The sequence below is a fragment of the Hoplias malabaricus genome, chromosome Y (assembly GCF_029633855.1).
Source record: "Hoplias malabaricus isolate fHopMal1 chromosome Y, fHopMal1.hap1, whole genome shotgun sequence".
NCBI lineage: Eukaryota > Metazoa > Chordata > Actinopteri > Characiformes > Erythrinidae > Hoplias > Hoplias malabaricus.
In genome coordinates, this window is record NC_089820.1 from 21065298 (window position 1) to 21082981 (window position 17684).

Sequence of the window (17684 nt, forward strand, 5' to 3'; positions counted from 1 at the left end):
TCTGCTTCAGTAAAGTGCTTTGAGGCCATTCCCAGCCGTGTGTAAAAACATAGAAGAAAACCAACAGTGAATTAGTTTGTATTTTATTTAATGCTTTTTAATCATGTCATTTCTATTACTGTTAATATTCTACATGTTTAATTAGTCACCTCTCCAAAGACAATGTGCATGCACGACACTCATCTCAGGGTTAATATTTAAAGCTATCTACCAGGATGGTTAGCTCTGTACTCTTCTGATAAAATATCTTATTATAGTATTTATAACAAAATCAACATGATAAAATACAGTTTTAACAAAAGCATCTGTTAAATTACAAAACTTTACAATAGGAAAACACTGCACGGATGAATTTACAGACATTTTAGATACAAGACGTAGCTCTTGTGATGAAACAACAGCCATATTATTGAATATGTTTGTCTTAACATTTTAATATAATTGTTACTATCCAGACAATTCAGAGCAAACGTTTATTTTACAGTAAAACTGAGCAAGCTTTTCAGACAAAATGCAAAATGATCCAACACTGCATTCTTGGTTTGCTTCAAATGTTTTACATTTACTGCAGTGGTTATGAGGATTTAATGAAATGGGAACACTCCTGAGAATCAAATAGTGTATGACACTGTATTCATATTAACTTCTGATAATGTGTATTGAATTTGTCACGGTGCAGACAATGTATAGGGTGACCAGACGTCCTCATTTACACAGACATGTCCTCTTTTTTAGTTTCATAGAGCTTACATAGAACTTCGAGAAGTTTCGTTCACAAGCTAGTCCCGCCCTCCCCTACTCGGATTGGTTCGCTTGAGTGAGAAGGGGGCGGGGTGAAGTTGCCTAAAATCTTCTGATTGGACGGTCTGACTGTAGAGCTACCGTTATTGGTCGATAACCTTCTCTGTGAACATTTAATTGGTCAGTCTGCACATCTGTAGTCGTCGTCATCCCCGGAGACGTCCTCTTTTTCACCATCTCAGATCTGGTCACCTTAGACAATAGCTAATATTTTTTTAGCCACTGCTTTGTTTTACAAAGGGTAGAGTTGCTTATATAATTCACTGCAATCTTCCCCATAATTTTCCCAATTCCTTTCAAATCGTAAAAGTGCAAAACGTGTCAATGACGTAATGGGAAGATTATAAAGGTACCAATGATGCAAAAGTAAATTAGGGCCATAACAAATTGGAAAAACTGTTGCATAGTAATTAATTTATATATATATGTGTGTGTGTGTGTGTGTGTGCTTTCAGCACGACAGACGAAAAGTTTGTTAGAAACTCAATGTCGGTATAAAATTCGCCAATGACCAAAAATACACATCTTTCTGGACCAAAGCATTAAAAAAAAAAAAAAAACGGTTTGGAGAAGAGCCTCTGTTTTCACCAGTAGAGGTTCACACTGAGAAAGAAGTACTCTGAGGTCATCACAGTTACAAGTGATAATGGAGTCACATTTTATTATGTATTATCTGAGCAACTTAGAGATGTATTTTTAAATATTTGCTGATACTTCTGTAAATTTGTTCATAACGCAACGCCCATATCAGCGCATCACATACAACAAACAATAACACCTTCTTTGCTTGTGTTTCAAAGTATTTTGAGAGACTTCATGAACTAGTCGTCTATAACGGATCCTCATGTGTTTCCCACTTTGTGGGATTTAGGTTTTTTTTATTGTTGTTTCAGTGGAACTTGTGACAGACCTTAGTTTTTGAAGTTAATAACTACATCTTGCATTTCCTTTGAACGACACACACCAATGGAGCTCTAAAACCTGATTATTATTTTTAAACACATCTTCTAATTATAAAGCAGCTTATGTGTAAAGGCAAATCAGTGACATAAGTGTTGAGAACTTTACAAAATGCCTGTTTGTGAGATGAGCACAGACAGTGAAACAGGCCACACCCACAAGATGCTGATATCTACTGTGTTTGGAACACACAGTAGAGGAATACGGATTTACAGGGTGTGTTCTACTCTCCATTTTGATGTTCAGAAAAACAGGTTCTTGCATTTAGAACACGTGAGCTGTGTGTACATAACTGTCCATCTCCCATTGTGGTGACCATTTTGCAAAGGAAATCTCCCATAAACTAAAAGCATTTGTCCATTACCATCTTTAGACCCGTCCAGTCCAGGTGAGGGCAGTCACATCCTTAGCCTGAGGAATCCAGTTCTCTCCAGAGATTGCATAAAAACTGAGAAAGCCCGAGTGTAACCAGAACCACCCATTCTGAGAGAACCAAGTAGAGCTACACCTGACTCTGAAGCCAGTTCCTAGGGTCCAGTTTGGCTCTGAGGTTCCTCAGGCTGCGGCGGGGACCGGACGGCCTCGAAAAAGCCAGATCCGTCTCTGGGCTGTTGCTGCCCTCACTGGAGCTATTGCTGGAGGTGGAGCTGGAGCAGGACAGGGCTGTTTGCGTGGGCCGTGGAGAAACTGAACCTGTGGAAGGAGCCTGACAGGAGCACTGGAAGCCCCTATAACCCCGCTGGGCCTTGAGGCTGGACAGCTTGGCATCCAGGGACAGAGTCCGTGGGCGATAGCGGAGGTCCTGGGACCAGGCACGGTGTGAGCGAGGGCTGGAGCTCCGGGGGCTATCGCTGTCAGAAGTCAGGCTGGCATCAGACGACAGGAGGCCAGAAGGGCTGCGGGGTTGGCGGCTGTGGAGGCGAGGGCTGGGGGAATGAGGGGAGAGGCGTGAGGTATGGTGCTGATGATGATGACGGTGGTTTTGAGGGCTTCTAGGATGCTCCTCCTCAAAAAGTGACATCCAGTGTGGTGGGGTGTCCAGCTGGGTTCGGAACTCAAACTCTTCAAGGCGCCTCGTCAGGATGTCAGTGACTGTGCCAATGTCATCAGAACTGTCAATAACTACAGGAGGACGTACAGGACAAAGCTGTTACTTTTGAATAAATGCAGAGCAATGCAGAACAAACGGGACTTGAATCCTAGCTGCATGCTACACCTTTATAATCCTAACCTATGGTTTTTACCAGGTGCATCCTAGAAGGCAACACCAAGCTTTACAGTGAGTAGCACATGAAAATTCTCATCAGGGGGCTCCACAAAGGAACACATTGGCATTACATCATCACAATACTTGTGATTAGAATTAAACTTAAGATTAGAATTAAAAATGTATTAAATACTCACTCACTCTCTTCTCAATAAATAAACAATGCAGAAAAGTCAGTAGAAATATACCAGCGCCTGTATTATATTCTCTATAGCACAATGTCAGATCAATGTCTAGACCCTGCACACAGATAAAGGCCAAACTACAGAGGGATTCAGCAGCAGTGAAAGGGGTTGCTCAGTGTATGACCTGCTCAAAACAACCTCTCTGATTACTTCACCTGTCGCTGTAATAGGAGGAGAGCAGAGCACGAATCTCAGCAGAAACAGCGTTATCCTGCAGCAGAAGACCCTCGCAGGACGGAGGGGCAGAGAGAGGGGGAGCTGAAAGGAGGGGTGTGTATTTGTTTGGTGAAACCAAAACAAAATCAGGGTGTGATTGAGAAAATGGAACATTTGTTATGATGATGATGATATATATTTTTAATGAGATTAATATAAAAATAATAGACATCAAAAGAAAAAAGAATAAAGAAAACGGTGGATGTGACGGAAAATGGACAGTGAAAGAAGCAAAGCAAAAGCAAAGGAGGAAAAAGGGAAAGACAAAAGAGAGACAGAGAAAGTCAGAAATGTCAGTGTGTCAGAAATAGAATGTCTTTCATCTACAGCGACTAGGAGAGATGTTTCCAAACCAGGAACCGAAACCAGTGTGTATCTATTGTACCTAGCATTAATAATGACTATTCAAGACCCACCTTTGGCAGAAATACCATGTAATATCCATAACATTCCTTGGGCAAGACTCCTAACTACTACCCATCTATCAGTGTAACTTAATTTAAACTGTAAGTAGCTCTGGAGAGGGGCCAGTGAATGTAAATGACATGATGAGTTAACACTCTCACTGCCTATAACTATGGTTTCTTAGGATATAAGTGATATTTAGAAATACACAGCTAGTCCATAAATTGAACACAGTTCAGTGTTGCAGTCTCTTACCCATCTCATGATAGAGAGAGCCCTGCTTGGCTGTAACCAAAGCTGGTTTGCGAGGTGAAGGCTGGTCAATCTTCATCAGTTCATCACAGCACTGCTTCCACTGGCCTGTAGAGGGAGACAACTGCTCAGTCAACCAAGCCACAACAAGGGAAAATAAATATTATTTTGAAATCACATGTACATTCAAAACCCAGTTCTAGAGAGGGAGGGTAGTGGGGACAAAAACAATTATGGTATTTCATGATACAGAATATTTACGAATAAATGGTAGTCTAATGGTTTACAAAGGAATACATCTCTACTGCCCTTTATACATCTGTAAAGGTTATCACTCACTCATGTCAAAAAACTGCTGCCAGAAAGCCTCCATCCAACGCTGAGTGTCCTCTCGACTCTCTGTGGCTAACGTGTGTGTGACCTCTTCTCCTCCGTACTGATTACTGATGCAGATACTCTGAGCTTTGCTGTGAGGGTCTCTCTCGGCCGCTCGTATTCTAGTCTCCTACAACACACACAAACAGAAACATCTCATTAAATGTATTGCTTTACAGTCTTTAGGGCAAGGACAAATAAGGCCACATCTGGCAGTAACAGCCGTATAAATGTTTTACTGTGAACAGTAAAATACTACATATGAGTTTTTAAGGTTTTATAAACTTGGCAAAGACTTCTGAAGTGAATCTATATAACAACCCATGCCCCTGTTGAAAAAAGAGCCACTAGTTCATTCAAATAAAATTACTTCAAAGCTTTAAAAACAGACATGAATACAGACATTTTCATTTTAAACTATAACTGTTTTAATTCATTCATTCATTATCTGTAACCCTTATCCAATTCAGGGTCGCGGTGGGTCCAGAGCCTACCTGGAATCAATGGACGCAAGGTGGGAATACACCCTGGGGGGGGCGCCAGTCCTTCACAGAGCAACACACACACTCACCTACGGACACTTTTGAGTCGCCAATCCACCTACCAACGTGTGTTTTTGGACTGTGGGAGGAAACCCACACAGAAACAGGGAGAACACACCAACTCCTCACAGACAGTCACCCGGAGCGGGAATTGAACCCACAACCTCCAGGTCCCTGGAGCTGTGTGACTGCGACACTAACCTGCTGCGCCACCGTGCCGCCCGGTTTTAATTCAATTCCTTAGAAAACAGCTCAATACAAATGAAATATCACATTTCACCACAATACAATTTAATTGGAATTCAAATGGAATATACACGTTGTAGTTCCTCTCTTCACCAGTAGGTGGAAGTAGAGATTCATTAGCAGGCTAACAGCTTTGTGCTCTCCAGAAGGATGTCATGTACTGTGCAACGGAAAACCCACAGGCAGACTGACACAGTCTCTCTATTTACTTGCATCTGACTCATAAAAAATAATAAAATTAAGGTTTAAGACAAACTACCCGCTCCTGAACTGAACAGAGCTGACACATCAGGGTCCTGGCTAAAACAGCATCTCCCAGAACTGTGACACACCCTCAGTCGACACACACTGGTGGGCACTCACTTTATTGATCCCGATTGTTAATAAAGGCTCCACATTGGCCTCCGTGTCTTCTTGGCGGTGGTAACAGAAGAGATTTGTTCCTTTTAGGACACCGTAAACATTCGTCCATCCCTGTGGCTCCCCACCGAGCTGGACAGATCGAAAGTGATGTACATGAGAAATCTGAGTATGAGCAATGTGGGAAAAGTCAGTGTGTGGTCAGGACAGTGAGTGTTTCACCTTGACCCTGAGGCAGCCACTCATCATCTGTTGTGTCATACAGTTAGGCTGAGCAGCCAGACGACAACATGCACTTCCATACAGAGGCAACCAGTAAGAACACTCCTCTAAACATAGAGAGAAAGAGAGAGAGAGAGAGCAAGAGATAGATAGAGAATTACAGAGAGATAGATAAAGAGATAGAAATAGAGAGAGAGAGATAGAGAGAGCGAGAGATAGATAGAGAAATAGAGAGAGAGAGAGAGAGAGAGAGAGAGATAGAGATAGATAGAGAGAGACAGACAGACAGAGAGAGGAGAGAGATAGAGAGAAAGAGAGATTAATAAAACAAGTTGGCAAAGGACAATTCAAATAGAAAGTACATTTATTTACAAAAAGTATGGAATGGTTTGTGAAATCAATAATAAAGAATGAAATCTCAATAGCATCAGCTCAGCACTATTACCTTAATATCCCTCCTCACAGACACTCACCCATTAAGCAGCCCTTATTAGCAATTTACAATCAGTTTTATGAGACTGACCCTGACATCATAAATCCGACAAGCACCCCCCCCCCCCCCACACACACACACACACAAAAGAACTTAGCTGCATGTGTCCATGCCTGATTACCTCTAATAGACTGATAACAAGAATGCCGTAAAACTAAGCTCTAATCTCTTGTAAATGGCTTTTTGAAGTCTCCTTAAGAAAAAAACAATGATCCATCTTACAATCAAACCTGAATATAAGGTATGGAAGGAGGCAGAGGCTAAATGGAAAGTAGAGGACAGAAGCAGAGAAGTGGAAGAGAAAAAGAAGGAGAGGAAAGGCATTTTAGAGAGAGGGGCAAAACAGAGAAAAAGAGAAAACAGTAGGGAGAGGGAGAGGAGAGGAGAGGCAGAATATAAATGCGAATAGTTCTTTACCATTGCCAGTAATGGTGAGGTCATGTGTGCGGAAACTGTCTTGGACGTGAGAGAGACTGAGAGTAGTGTGAGCCAGGAGATGATACTTTGGTCCTCTGTGGACACACACACACATACAATTGTTTTTATTTATGTAGTTAATGAGTTAGTTAATTATACGGTATGTTTCTTCATTGCATTTCCAGACAGACACTCACGGCACGGGAGGTACAGGCAGCAGCAGTGGTGCTGCTCCTCCGTTGCTGACTGGGCTGGAGGCTCCAGGCTCCATAGCCGCCCGCAACTTCTTGCCTGAAGATCGGCCTAGGGAGGAGCTCAGCTTGCTGGCTAGTTTACGTGGTGTGCTTCCTGCTGAATAATCATCTTCTGAACAGCAGCTATACAACTCCAACCTCAGTTCAAAGCCTGGGCTTGCTTCATTACTGAACATAGAAAAGTTAATTAAAACAAGTTATAATGTGTTCTCTGTAAAAATAAAATACCTGGTCTACTGTGCTCGTTGGAATTCAGTGCATAATTATAACAAATTTCGAGGAATCACATTATACATTACACATCATACTGTATCTTGAATTGAATCTACAAAACAATACATAAAGAAAAATTCTTATATGCGAGTATTTATTTCAAATTTGATTAACAGTAAACTGGGATATAAACTAGGTATCCAACATATATTTCGCTATTATGTGTCTGTGAGGAGTTGGTGTGTTCTCCCTGTGTCTGCGTGGGTTTCCTCCAGCTGATTGTCTGTGAGGAGTGTGGTGTGTTCTCTCTGTGTCTGCGTGGGTTTCCTCCAGCTGACTGTCTGTGAGGAGTTGGTGTGTTTTTCTGTGTCTGCGTGGGATTCCTCCGGGTGCTCCGGTTTCCTCCCACAGTCCAAAAACACACGTTGGTAGGTGGATTGGCGACTCCAAAGTGTCTGTAGCTGTGAGTGTGTGAGTGAATGTGAGTGTGTGTGTCGCCCTGTGAAGGACTGGCGCCCCCTCCAGGGTGTGTTCCTGCCTTGCACTCAATGATTCCAGGTAGGCTCTGGACCCACCGCGACCCTGAACTGGATAAGCGCTTACAGATAATCAATGAAAAAAATAATAATTTAGTTTAGATGTAGTTATGTATTCATAATCTTTTTGGCGCTTTCAGAATCCATGCTTTTCATCAAAAATACATGTTTCAGGACAAAGGCAAAATGCCTAACCTAATCTATTAGAACTTGCTTTTATAACCCAAATCATGGTCCAATTTAATGAATGACCTACTGTCAAAAATGCTCCAGCTTCGGGAGTGATCAGGCTCAAAAAACAGGTCATTTTCAAACACAGACACATATACACACTGAACACAGCAGCTATACAGTGGGCTTTTCAAACCACAAACAATGTCAGATGAAGTGATTCATAATACTTCAGTGCAAACATGAATACAGCTTATATAAACAGAGCTCCATGATAAAACGGCCTCATACATGATTTATATGGATTTCCATGAGCAGGGACACTGACTGTGTACATTACTAAATAACTTACAACACTATAGTGTTGTCGAAGCAGATATCTGTGAGGGTTCTGTCCACCATCACCATGTCGGTGTCAAAAATCTCTCCTCCTAACTGCAGCAGACAGAACACAGCACAGCGGTGGAGCTCTGAGAAAGAGAGAGAAAAGAGAGAGGTGAGAGAGAAGAGAAAACATTGCAAATTAAGTTAACAAACCTTCAGCATCTTATGGGAACATTTATTCCATTTTTATGGTAAACACATTCACTCCAGGACTACAAGTGCAAAGCTAAAGTAAGTTTTGTCGCTTTACATTATTTGGCTTGTAAATTCTGTGCTGACGCCTTGTTTTTCCTCAATAAAAATACCCACTGAAACATGTATTAGAAACCCATAACTAAAGGAGTAAAACCTACAATATGCACGGATCAGCCACAAGATTAAGACCACTGACATGTAAAGTGAATAATCCTAATAATAGCATTACAATATCACCTGTGGGAAACAACAGCAGATAGAAATGTCATCAAGCTGGGTGCAATGCCTGCGCATTTTCCTTTGTCACTGCTTGGCAGCTAATCAGAAGACCAAATCAAAGATTTTGAATTAGCTGCAGAGATGTTCCACATTAAAAAAAGATGACTGTGTTCAGGGCGGCATGGTGGTGCAGCAGGTAGTGTCGCAGTCACAAAGCTCCAGGGACCTGGAGGTTGTGGGTTCAATTCCCGTTCCGGGTGACTGTCTGTGAGGAGTTTGGTGCGTTCTCCCTGTGTCCGCGTGGTTTTCCTCCGGGTGCTCCGGTTTCCTCCCACAGTCCAAAACACACGTTGGTAGGTGGATTGGTGACTCAAAAGTGGCCGTAGGTGTGAATGTGTGTGTGTGTTGCCCTCTGAAGGACTGGCGCCTCCTCCAGGGTGTATTCCTGCCTTGCGCCCAATAATTCCAGGTAGGCTCTGGACCCACCGCAACCCTGAATTGGATAAGGGTTTCAGATAATGGATGGATGGATGGATGGATGACTGCGTAAATAATGCGTTAGCATTTTGCACTGCTCTAATAGCTTCAAAACACACGTAATTAAAAGCTTGTTTGTTGCAACAATCAAGATTGAATTACAACAACTGGGAATTAAATATTTACAAATAACTGGCAATCTGTGATTATTCTCAATAATAACTATGTACTTTATAACTTGGTCTTGGTACACAGGTCAATGTGTATGTGTAAGGAACAGCTTGAAGCACATACAGACTCTAATGCTTCCATCAGAGTAAAGAGGAACCCAAAGATGAGTTATTCTTCCTCTAAGCTGCAAATATGCAGCTACAGCTGGACGTGAGTGGGGAATGTAGTGTTTTGGGAAAGTCATTGTAGCGTTTATTCATACATTTTCCATTAACAATGTCAGCAAAATATAAATAATACTACACCCGGCGACTGGTGTAGTATGAGGATTCTACAGATTAAACAAAGCCTTGCCATATGGGGTCCATTCATGACTGTAAATGTCAGTATCATGCGTGAAAACAACACTCAGAATTTCTGTTGCTTTATGGAATCTTTAGTAAGATTGTGTTCTTTATTTAGACTTATAAAACCGCACTGAATCGTTTGTGGGTGCGTTTAAGACATTTGTGACTTAATCTTAAAAACTGTCTTTCTAAATGTACCAATGACACATGCAGTGCTTGAAAACAGACCACAAAGTGTGATTAAGAATGTTGCTTGGCAATCAATCAATCAATCATTCAATAAATAAATAAAATTTTTAATAAGATCATCTATAGTGAATTGATTATAGGGTCACTGCTGGACTGAGAACAGTCCACCAAAAATGTTAAAAATAAATAAAAAATAAATTCCAGCAGCACTGCTGTGTCTGATCCACTACTAACAGAGCAAACACAAACATGTCACTACAACCTTAGCGTCAAAATGATCTGCAAACCAAACAATAACTACAAATATAAAGACAGAGAAGGAAAGTATTAGACACAATATCCTCATGCAAACTGCAACCTTATTGAGATTAATCAAGAAGGTAATATTTAATAAATATTTTTTTTAATGTTTAATCATGACAGCACTAATTGTTATCAAAGTTTGTGCAGATTAGGGCTGTGCCGTATCGTATCGTTTGCAATAATATCATCATCATTTTCAAAACGATAAAAAAAAAAAATAATTCAATATTGTAATATTTATATTTGTTTACGTAATGACGTCATGCAGTTACCCATAATACAGCATACGTTCTTTATATGAGTCATTTAGCCACAGTGAAGTATGGTGGAAAGTGGCCTTAAGGTGGAGAAATTTGCTCCAAAAAAGTGAAGTGGCTTGGTTATGAAATATCAGGTGCACAATACACCGTGATATTATGTAAGAAATGAAAGAAGCCTTTAATATTATTAATATATATTAAATATTTAATTTAACATACAGGAGGTCCTTGGGTTACGTCAGTCTCGAGTTACGATGTTTCGTGGTTACGACACATCTCCCATTTACTGTATGAAGCCTTGTTATGACTTAAGTGGTTTTGTGTCGTAAACGTCGTAATGTGAACTGCGTGTTTGGTGTGCGCGGCGCGGCGGAAGAATACACGGTTACGCAGCTCGGGACCGAGGAGGATAGGTGTTAGGATAGGATAAGGGCTTAAAGTATGTTACGACTTACACCGAAAAACGATTTACGACACGGCGTAGGAACGGATCAACGTCGTAAGTCGAGGACCCCTTGTAATTCCTATTAATATAACATTGATTTTATTGCAATAAAAGTATTTTTCAGTGTTGTGTTGTATTATCAAGAATATCGTTATAAACATCCTGAAATATCGTGATATTATTAGTGCATGATATTAGTGCAGATGTTTTAACAGATGTTTTACTCTTAATGAAGTTTCTCAAACTCTTTTTAGGCACCATCTAAAATTGTTCAATCTTCTAAAATTAAAACATTTTTAAACATTTCAAAATTTCAAACTCAGAATTAGTTTTACAATACATTTTAAGGATCTGTGGCAATCCTAGTTATATTTGCTCAGCTCTGATTGGTGACTCAATGCATCAAAGCTTACCTCCTTTGTTTTTGAAGTACTCTGTGTCTTTCCACATCAGAGGGATTCGAAGATCTGTGACAGAAAAAAACAAAAAAACAAAAAGCGACAAGGTCAGGGGACATACTGTGCATACACAAACACAGTGTCATTCACAGCCACAAACACTGGTGCCAGCTCTCGGTGCAGTGTCAATCATGATTACTATCCATGGCCCTCCTTCCTTCACCAATCTCTCTCTCTCTTTCTTTCATTTAGAGGCAGCAGGCTCCTGGTTTAAGGAGAAATAAATGTGAAGGCTGTCCCCTCAATACCTTATCAACCCTTTGGACCACCCACTGCATTAAGGCAGCACTTATCATTTCTAATCTGTTCAAGCCTGAGCCAGCCTCACAGTCATGCTTCATCTAATTAAGAGAGAACTGCCACACAAGTTAATAAAAAAATAAAGGATGAAGGGCCATTACGAGAAAATTAAGGGTATAATCACTGCAGCATATGAGAAATCATCAGGTTTGAGTGTGTGTGTGTGTGTGTGTGTGTGTCCGTGCACGCATGTGTGTTCATTTGTGAATAATATTAAAGAAACAGTACACAAGCTATTTCATGCTGCCACTTGTTCAATAAGGGAGTGTGTATGTCTTTATTATTAATGGATAGAGGGTCAACAGCGCTGAAGCCCCTGACAATGCTTTTCTAATTATACCTTTCACAGAAGAGGACAGCCTGGGGCAAACATTCAATAGATCCCTATGCATATGTACACATATGCACACAGCTTTGGTTTTATAGACATTCACATTCCTCCAACAGACTGTAATTTATATTAAAAAAAAAAGAGGGAACAAAGAAAAAGCAACAGCGGCACACACACACACACACACACACACACACACACATTTATATCACGCAGACAGCCAACTATTAAGAGCAAGAATAAGCTACAGGTTGGTGGTCAGAGCTCGGAACCATGACGAAAACTTGAATATTATGGGGTGGGGAGAAACTGTAAAAAGTGGGAGGTGCTCTCAAGTAGCTCAAGCCCACCAGACTGCACAGCTAAGAAATAAAGCAGCAGGGTACTTTCTTAACACAAAGGGCCTCAATGAAGCATTACAAATGTGCCCCACACTCACGCACACACACTCACTCTGTCTCTCTGTCTCTGACACACACACAAATAGCCCACCACCGCCAAAACTGGATTTGTTTTGAGAGACAGTGGTGCTTATGCCAGCTGACTGCTGTTTCTATTTAAATAACACAACAGAGGACTTACAATCTGACGACAAGTGGACACTGACACAAATCTGTTTACACGTGGCAATTCTGTTAGTCTCAAATATTTTGCCATTGACCACTTAATATTTCATGGCTGGAAACCTTTCCTTATATGTGTAAAATATACAAACAAACAGACTGCATGGATCATGAATGTTAATGCCAATTAACCTGGACTGAGAAGTCTTTTAAAATAATGATTTAATGGAGTTACACACGTCCCTGTCCACGTGTCACTTTGGTTTGAATGGATGGGTCACAATGTGTCTTGGAGACCACTAACAACTGCACTTAGCAGTCCATTTTTGAGATCATTCAAGGTGTACATTGACACAAGGTGTAAACTCTGGTGTGTTTAGATTCTTATTAATGGAACCATACCTGAAATGGCAACTTTGCCTTTACATGGAGATCGGTCATCCATAGGACCTGCATCAGATGACCTGAAACACAATTGCACGTATAAAGAGTCATTTTAACCAACATTATTAAAGAGTAAATTAACAGAATAAACTCTAATTTATTAGAAAATGCCATACTGCAATTGCATTACTACATATTGGGGACATGAACTGGTTCTGTTGAATTAAAAGTTTACCACATCATGCAAAAAATATTTGACTAATCAGAGGTTCAGTACATATCCTCATGCTCAGTTCTGCGATAAGAAATGCAAGATCATGATTAACCAGGAATGTATTGTACATTCATTCATTATCTGTAACCCTTATCCAGTTCAGAGTCACGGTGGGTCCACCTGGAATCATTGGGTGCAAGTCGGTAATACACCCTGGAGGGGGCGCCAGTCCAGTTCACAGGGCAACACAGACACTCACACATTCACTCACACACTCACACCTACGGACACTTTTGAGTCGCCAATTCACCTACCAACGTGTGTTTTTGGAATGTGGGAAGAAACCGGAGCGCCCCGAGGAAACCCACGCAGACACAGGGAGAACACACCAACTCCTCACCTGAACGTAGCCTGAAGGAACTGTATATAGAGTCTGCCCTGTTTGGATTAGTTGAAGATTGTGACCACCATCAACAAATCAACTGTGACTGATCTCTGGACAATTTTCCTACTGAGACTAGTGTTTGTCAGGTGCTTCACAGTTCCTCATTCGTCTTTGCTATGTCTGTGTCTGTTTTAAGAATCTGTGTTTCTGCTTTAACAACTACACTTAGTGATCAGACCACTCAAGGTGTATATTCACACAAGGTGTAAACTGTGTGAGTTACCTCTGTGTTTAGATGCTTCTTAAATGGGATCCTACCCTTCACTGGGCAACCAATAGGATGCAATTTTAAGTAACTAATTAAAGCTCACACTTTAAACCATGTGCACAATCTGACCTCCTGAACTATGTTGATGTCAGCAAAGCAACCTGATGTAGTCAATAACCAGAGATCTGATTAAATAATATGCTAAATTATTGGTTTTTCCATTACATTTAAGATATGTAGCAGACACCCCTGTCCAGAGAGACTTATTATTGATAATTATGGTGCACAGGTGGCTCACTATAGTCTATAGAATTTTGCACAAGGACTGTTACTGGTGTAGTGTAACAAATGTATGTGATAAAACTATCCAAACTAAAAACTATTTAGTGGCAAATTCAACCCAAACAAACAGTGGGAACCCATACCTGCGCGCCACCCTCTGCATGACCTGCGCCTCTTTCATGCGCTGTAGCTCGGACATGTAGGCCATGATGCGGGAGTTACAGGTGAGGAGACTTTTGGAGGCCTCAAGAGCCTGGTCTCTTTGAGAGCAAGCGGCCAGGAGCTTACAAGCACCTTCACGCATTCGGATCTCATGGTCAATCTTCTTCTGAATGTCAGTGTCCTGAGAAAGAAAAAAGTGCAATGTGATTATTTTTATTACAAATTTATTGCAGAATTTAAGTAAGTTCTTAACTCTAATCTATATATTTATAACGGTAAGTTTCAAAGAAGTTACAGTAGTTACTGAATAAAACCTCTACTAACGAACGCCTATACTAATGAACTTTCCAAGGCATGAATCGGGCATTTGAATATTTTTTGCCTCCACCAACAAACCACGACTCTAGAAACGAACCCGAGGCTCCGCTGAGCCGGCGGCTGGAAATGGCCACTGACCCCAATCGGCGAGTCTCCCAGCACCCAGACTTGAGTGAGCTTTTAAGATTAGCAAATTGTAGCTTTAGCAATTTAGTATTAGTGTAAATAGCAGACATCGAAATTCGTGCTAAGTTAAGCCGTATCTACGCTTCGTCTCCCCACATTCACCCACCTACTCTCCGTTATTCCACCCACCCTCCACCTCCCGTCATACAGCCAGTGCCTGTGTTACTCCTCCAGCCAGTCGTCACGTCTTCAAAGTAGCGATGTGTAACCACTTAAAACTTTATTAATTTCTTTTTTACTACTGTTACCACTGTATTTCTCTTTTATTTTTAGTAACGCTACATGTATTTTTTACTAATTTGAGAGTGTTGTAAACATATATCAGTGCAAAAAGGTTGACTTTCGGGGTGGGGGCTGGAACACATTAATTGCTTTTCCATTATTTTAAATGGGGAAAATTGACTCGAGAAACAAACTTTTCCACCTACGAACCGGGTCACGGAACGGATCAAGTTCGTAAGTAGAGGTTCCACTGTACTACTATCTAACTGTTGAATCTGAGGAATATTTCATCCAGTATCAAAGTAGGTACAATATCTAATAATATTGTGGAGTCAGGCTTAGTACAAAGTATTGACAGCACCAGATGTTTTTTTTTTTAATGAAATGAATTCATCATAATAGACTTGACAAAACAGACCCATAAAGAACTGCTCTATACAGACACTGGCAAGGAAAAGCATTTAGTTAAGATGCAGACACACATCCCCCTCCTCTATAAATATGTCTTCATGCTATAACTGATGGCGAAGACTCCAAAAACAAGAGTGCATGACTGTCTGCTCCATAATAGGCATAAAACTCCCAGCGCTGAGTGTCTCTGTTCAGTCACGCATAAAGCAAGGTAAAGTGTCAATGCCACTCTGTTACCCTTAGGTCACCCCCTGCGAGGCAGACATGAACAAGCTGAATCATTCATGTTCTCCAACTGAGGAACTGTCAAAGCATGGAACCACACCCCGTGCCCTTGTTCCTCCCAGAGGCTGGGGACGATTTTAAGTGTATTGAGAAGGCCCTCGAGTCAAAAACTGAGCTGGTGTTGTTTTGATGGGAAAAAAATTGTGGCTAAGTAGGGCAAAGAAAAATCATGAGAAGATAGAGGTGGATTGTAATAATTTGTGTCACAACATTGTCTATTTTCTGACAAACAAATATTAATATTTACCATTGTATAACTAACACTCCTAATGCTATTACTTCAGTTCCTTCACCAAAACAAACAGGGATTCAGGGTGTGTTTTAAATATTGTGAAAAATGTATTTATTTCTCTGCTGATGAATCTTCTTGTACCTTATAAATCATATCAACATTTATTTTTATACTAGTATATCTAAGGGAAAAGGTGATGGGACATGAAGGTACAGAGGGAAGTAATATGTGAAGCAAAATAGAGAAAGAGAACAAAGAGAATGACTAATGATTTCTGTTGAGAGAGGTTAGTCTGAACAAAGTGGCACTGAAATTACTGCAATGTAGAGGGTCCAGTCCAGTCAGCGGAACTGAATGAGGTACAGAGAGAAGAAAGAAGTGAAAAATGGCCTTAAAAAATGCAGATGTTCCACCTCTGACCCCTAGTCCCCATTCCTGACTCGTCTTAGTGATCAATAGCTGGGAGGTGATTTAATGTCTGTCTAGTAGTGTGCAGTACATATTTACACAGTCCACACCACTGCAACCAGTTTGTCCATTAAAGACACTTTACCACTGGGGTTGCCATGGTGATATCCCATAATCCCTCCATTGGGAAGCAGATTGAGGAGCTCATTAAGAAATTAGAATTTATAATAAGAATTTATCCAGTGATAAATAGATATAAGCACGACTGTAATTTGTATTCATCTTTTTATGTCCTCTTCAGCAGACGATAATCACAAAGGCAGCCGTAAAAATGCCTGATGGCTAGTTATGACACATTAAAAAGACATTAGTGCCAAGCAGGGTTAAAGCACAGGGCAGTCGTCGTGTATCTAATTTCATTAGATATAAATGGGGCAGGATCAAAAGGGCTCAGCCATTATGGCAAAGGCACTGTTACCAGCTACAGGAAAACACATGTTCAAATTTGACATCTGAGAACAAAGGACATGTGAGCGAAAGTGTTGCTGTTATTAGCGGTGAAGATTGATCAGTATGTCAGTCTGACAATTTTGTGCCCAAGTTCAGGGTCGCGGTGGGTCCAGAGCCTACCTGGAATCATTGAGAGCAAGGTAGGAATACACCCTGGAGGAGGCGCCAGTCCTTCACAGGGCAACACCCACTCACACCTACGGACACTTTTTTTTTTGAGTCGCCAATCCACCTACCAACGTGTGTTTTTGGACCGTGGGAGGAAACCGGAGCACCCGGAGGAATCCCACGCAGACACAGGGAGAACACACCAAACTCACAGACAGTCACCCGGAGCGGGACTCAAACCCACAACCTGCAGGTCCCTGGTTTCTGTGTGACTGAGACACCACCTGCTGCACCACCGTGCCGCCATATACCCTAGTTACAATACCTGTGAGACATGTCTGAGGGGATATAAAGGAGGAATGCTAGACAGCTAGAGAGAGAGAGAGAGAGTTCAGAAGCAACAAAAATAAAACACGGAAAAAAAGCCTGCAATGTAATAAATATAAATAAATAAGAGTGGGCATGTGAGCACTGGACTCCTAGCCTCGGAGAGTCACATGACCCAGGAAGAACAGTTGTCTCTTCTGAGCCAGCCAAAGGCCTCCCAGTATTTATAGGAGTGAAATTGTCAGGCTGCTCTGGGACTTTCCCAAAAACACTAAGGCACTCAGCTCAGCTTCAGTAATAACGACTTTCTGTGCCACTGTTTGATCCACTTTCACAGAGACAAACTTCACAACATTCTCCTCTAAATGTTCCCATGTGAAAGTACTCCAGCACTGTTTTTCAGCAGAACAATAAAACACCAGTAG

General features: G+C 41.1%; 1 protein-coding gene across 5 annotated transcripts in view; it reads right to left on the bottom strand.

The window, feature by feature from the left end:
• The window catches only part of LOC136678133 (rhotekin-like), a 93696-nt gene that overhangs the window by 15016 nt on the left and 60996 nt on the right, over nucleotides 1–17684 (bottom strand). For 3 of the 5 annotated variants that reach the window (XM_066656007.1, XM_066656009.1, XM_066656010.1), the window contains exons 2-12: nucleotides 14234–14433; nucleotides 12960–13021; nucleotides 11319–11372; nucleotides 8268–8385; nucleotides 6939–7163; nucleotides 6742–6836; nucleotides 5832–5938; nucleotides 5613–5741; nucleotides 4426–4591; nucleotides 4090–4194; nucleotides 87–2883 (exon numbers count right to left, since the gene is read on the bottom strand). In XM_066656007.1, coding sequence (XP_066512104.1) covers nucleotides 2264–2883; nucleotides 4090–4194; nucleotides 4426–4591; nucleotides 5613–5741; nucleotides 5832–5938; nucleotides 6742–6836; nucleotides 6939–7163; nucleotides 8268–8385; nucleotides 11319–11372; nucleotides 12960–13021; nucleotides 14234–14433 — 1881 coding nt within the window. In that variant the 3' untranslated portion in view covers nucleotides 87–2263. Of the gene's footprint in view, nucleotides 1–86; nucleotides 2884–3368; nucleotides 3472–4089; nucleotides 4195–4425; nucleotides 4592–5612; nucleotides 5742–5831; nucleotides 5939–6741; nucleotides 6837–6938; nucleotides 7164–8267; nucleotides 8386–11318; nucleotides 11373–12959; nucleotides 13022–14233; nucleotides 14434–17684 lie in introns of those variants that run through there. The other 2 variants (XM_066656011.1, XM_066656012.1) reach the window with 2 other exon arrangements.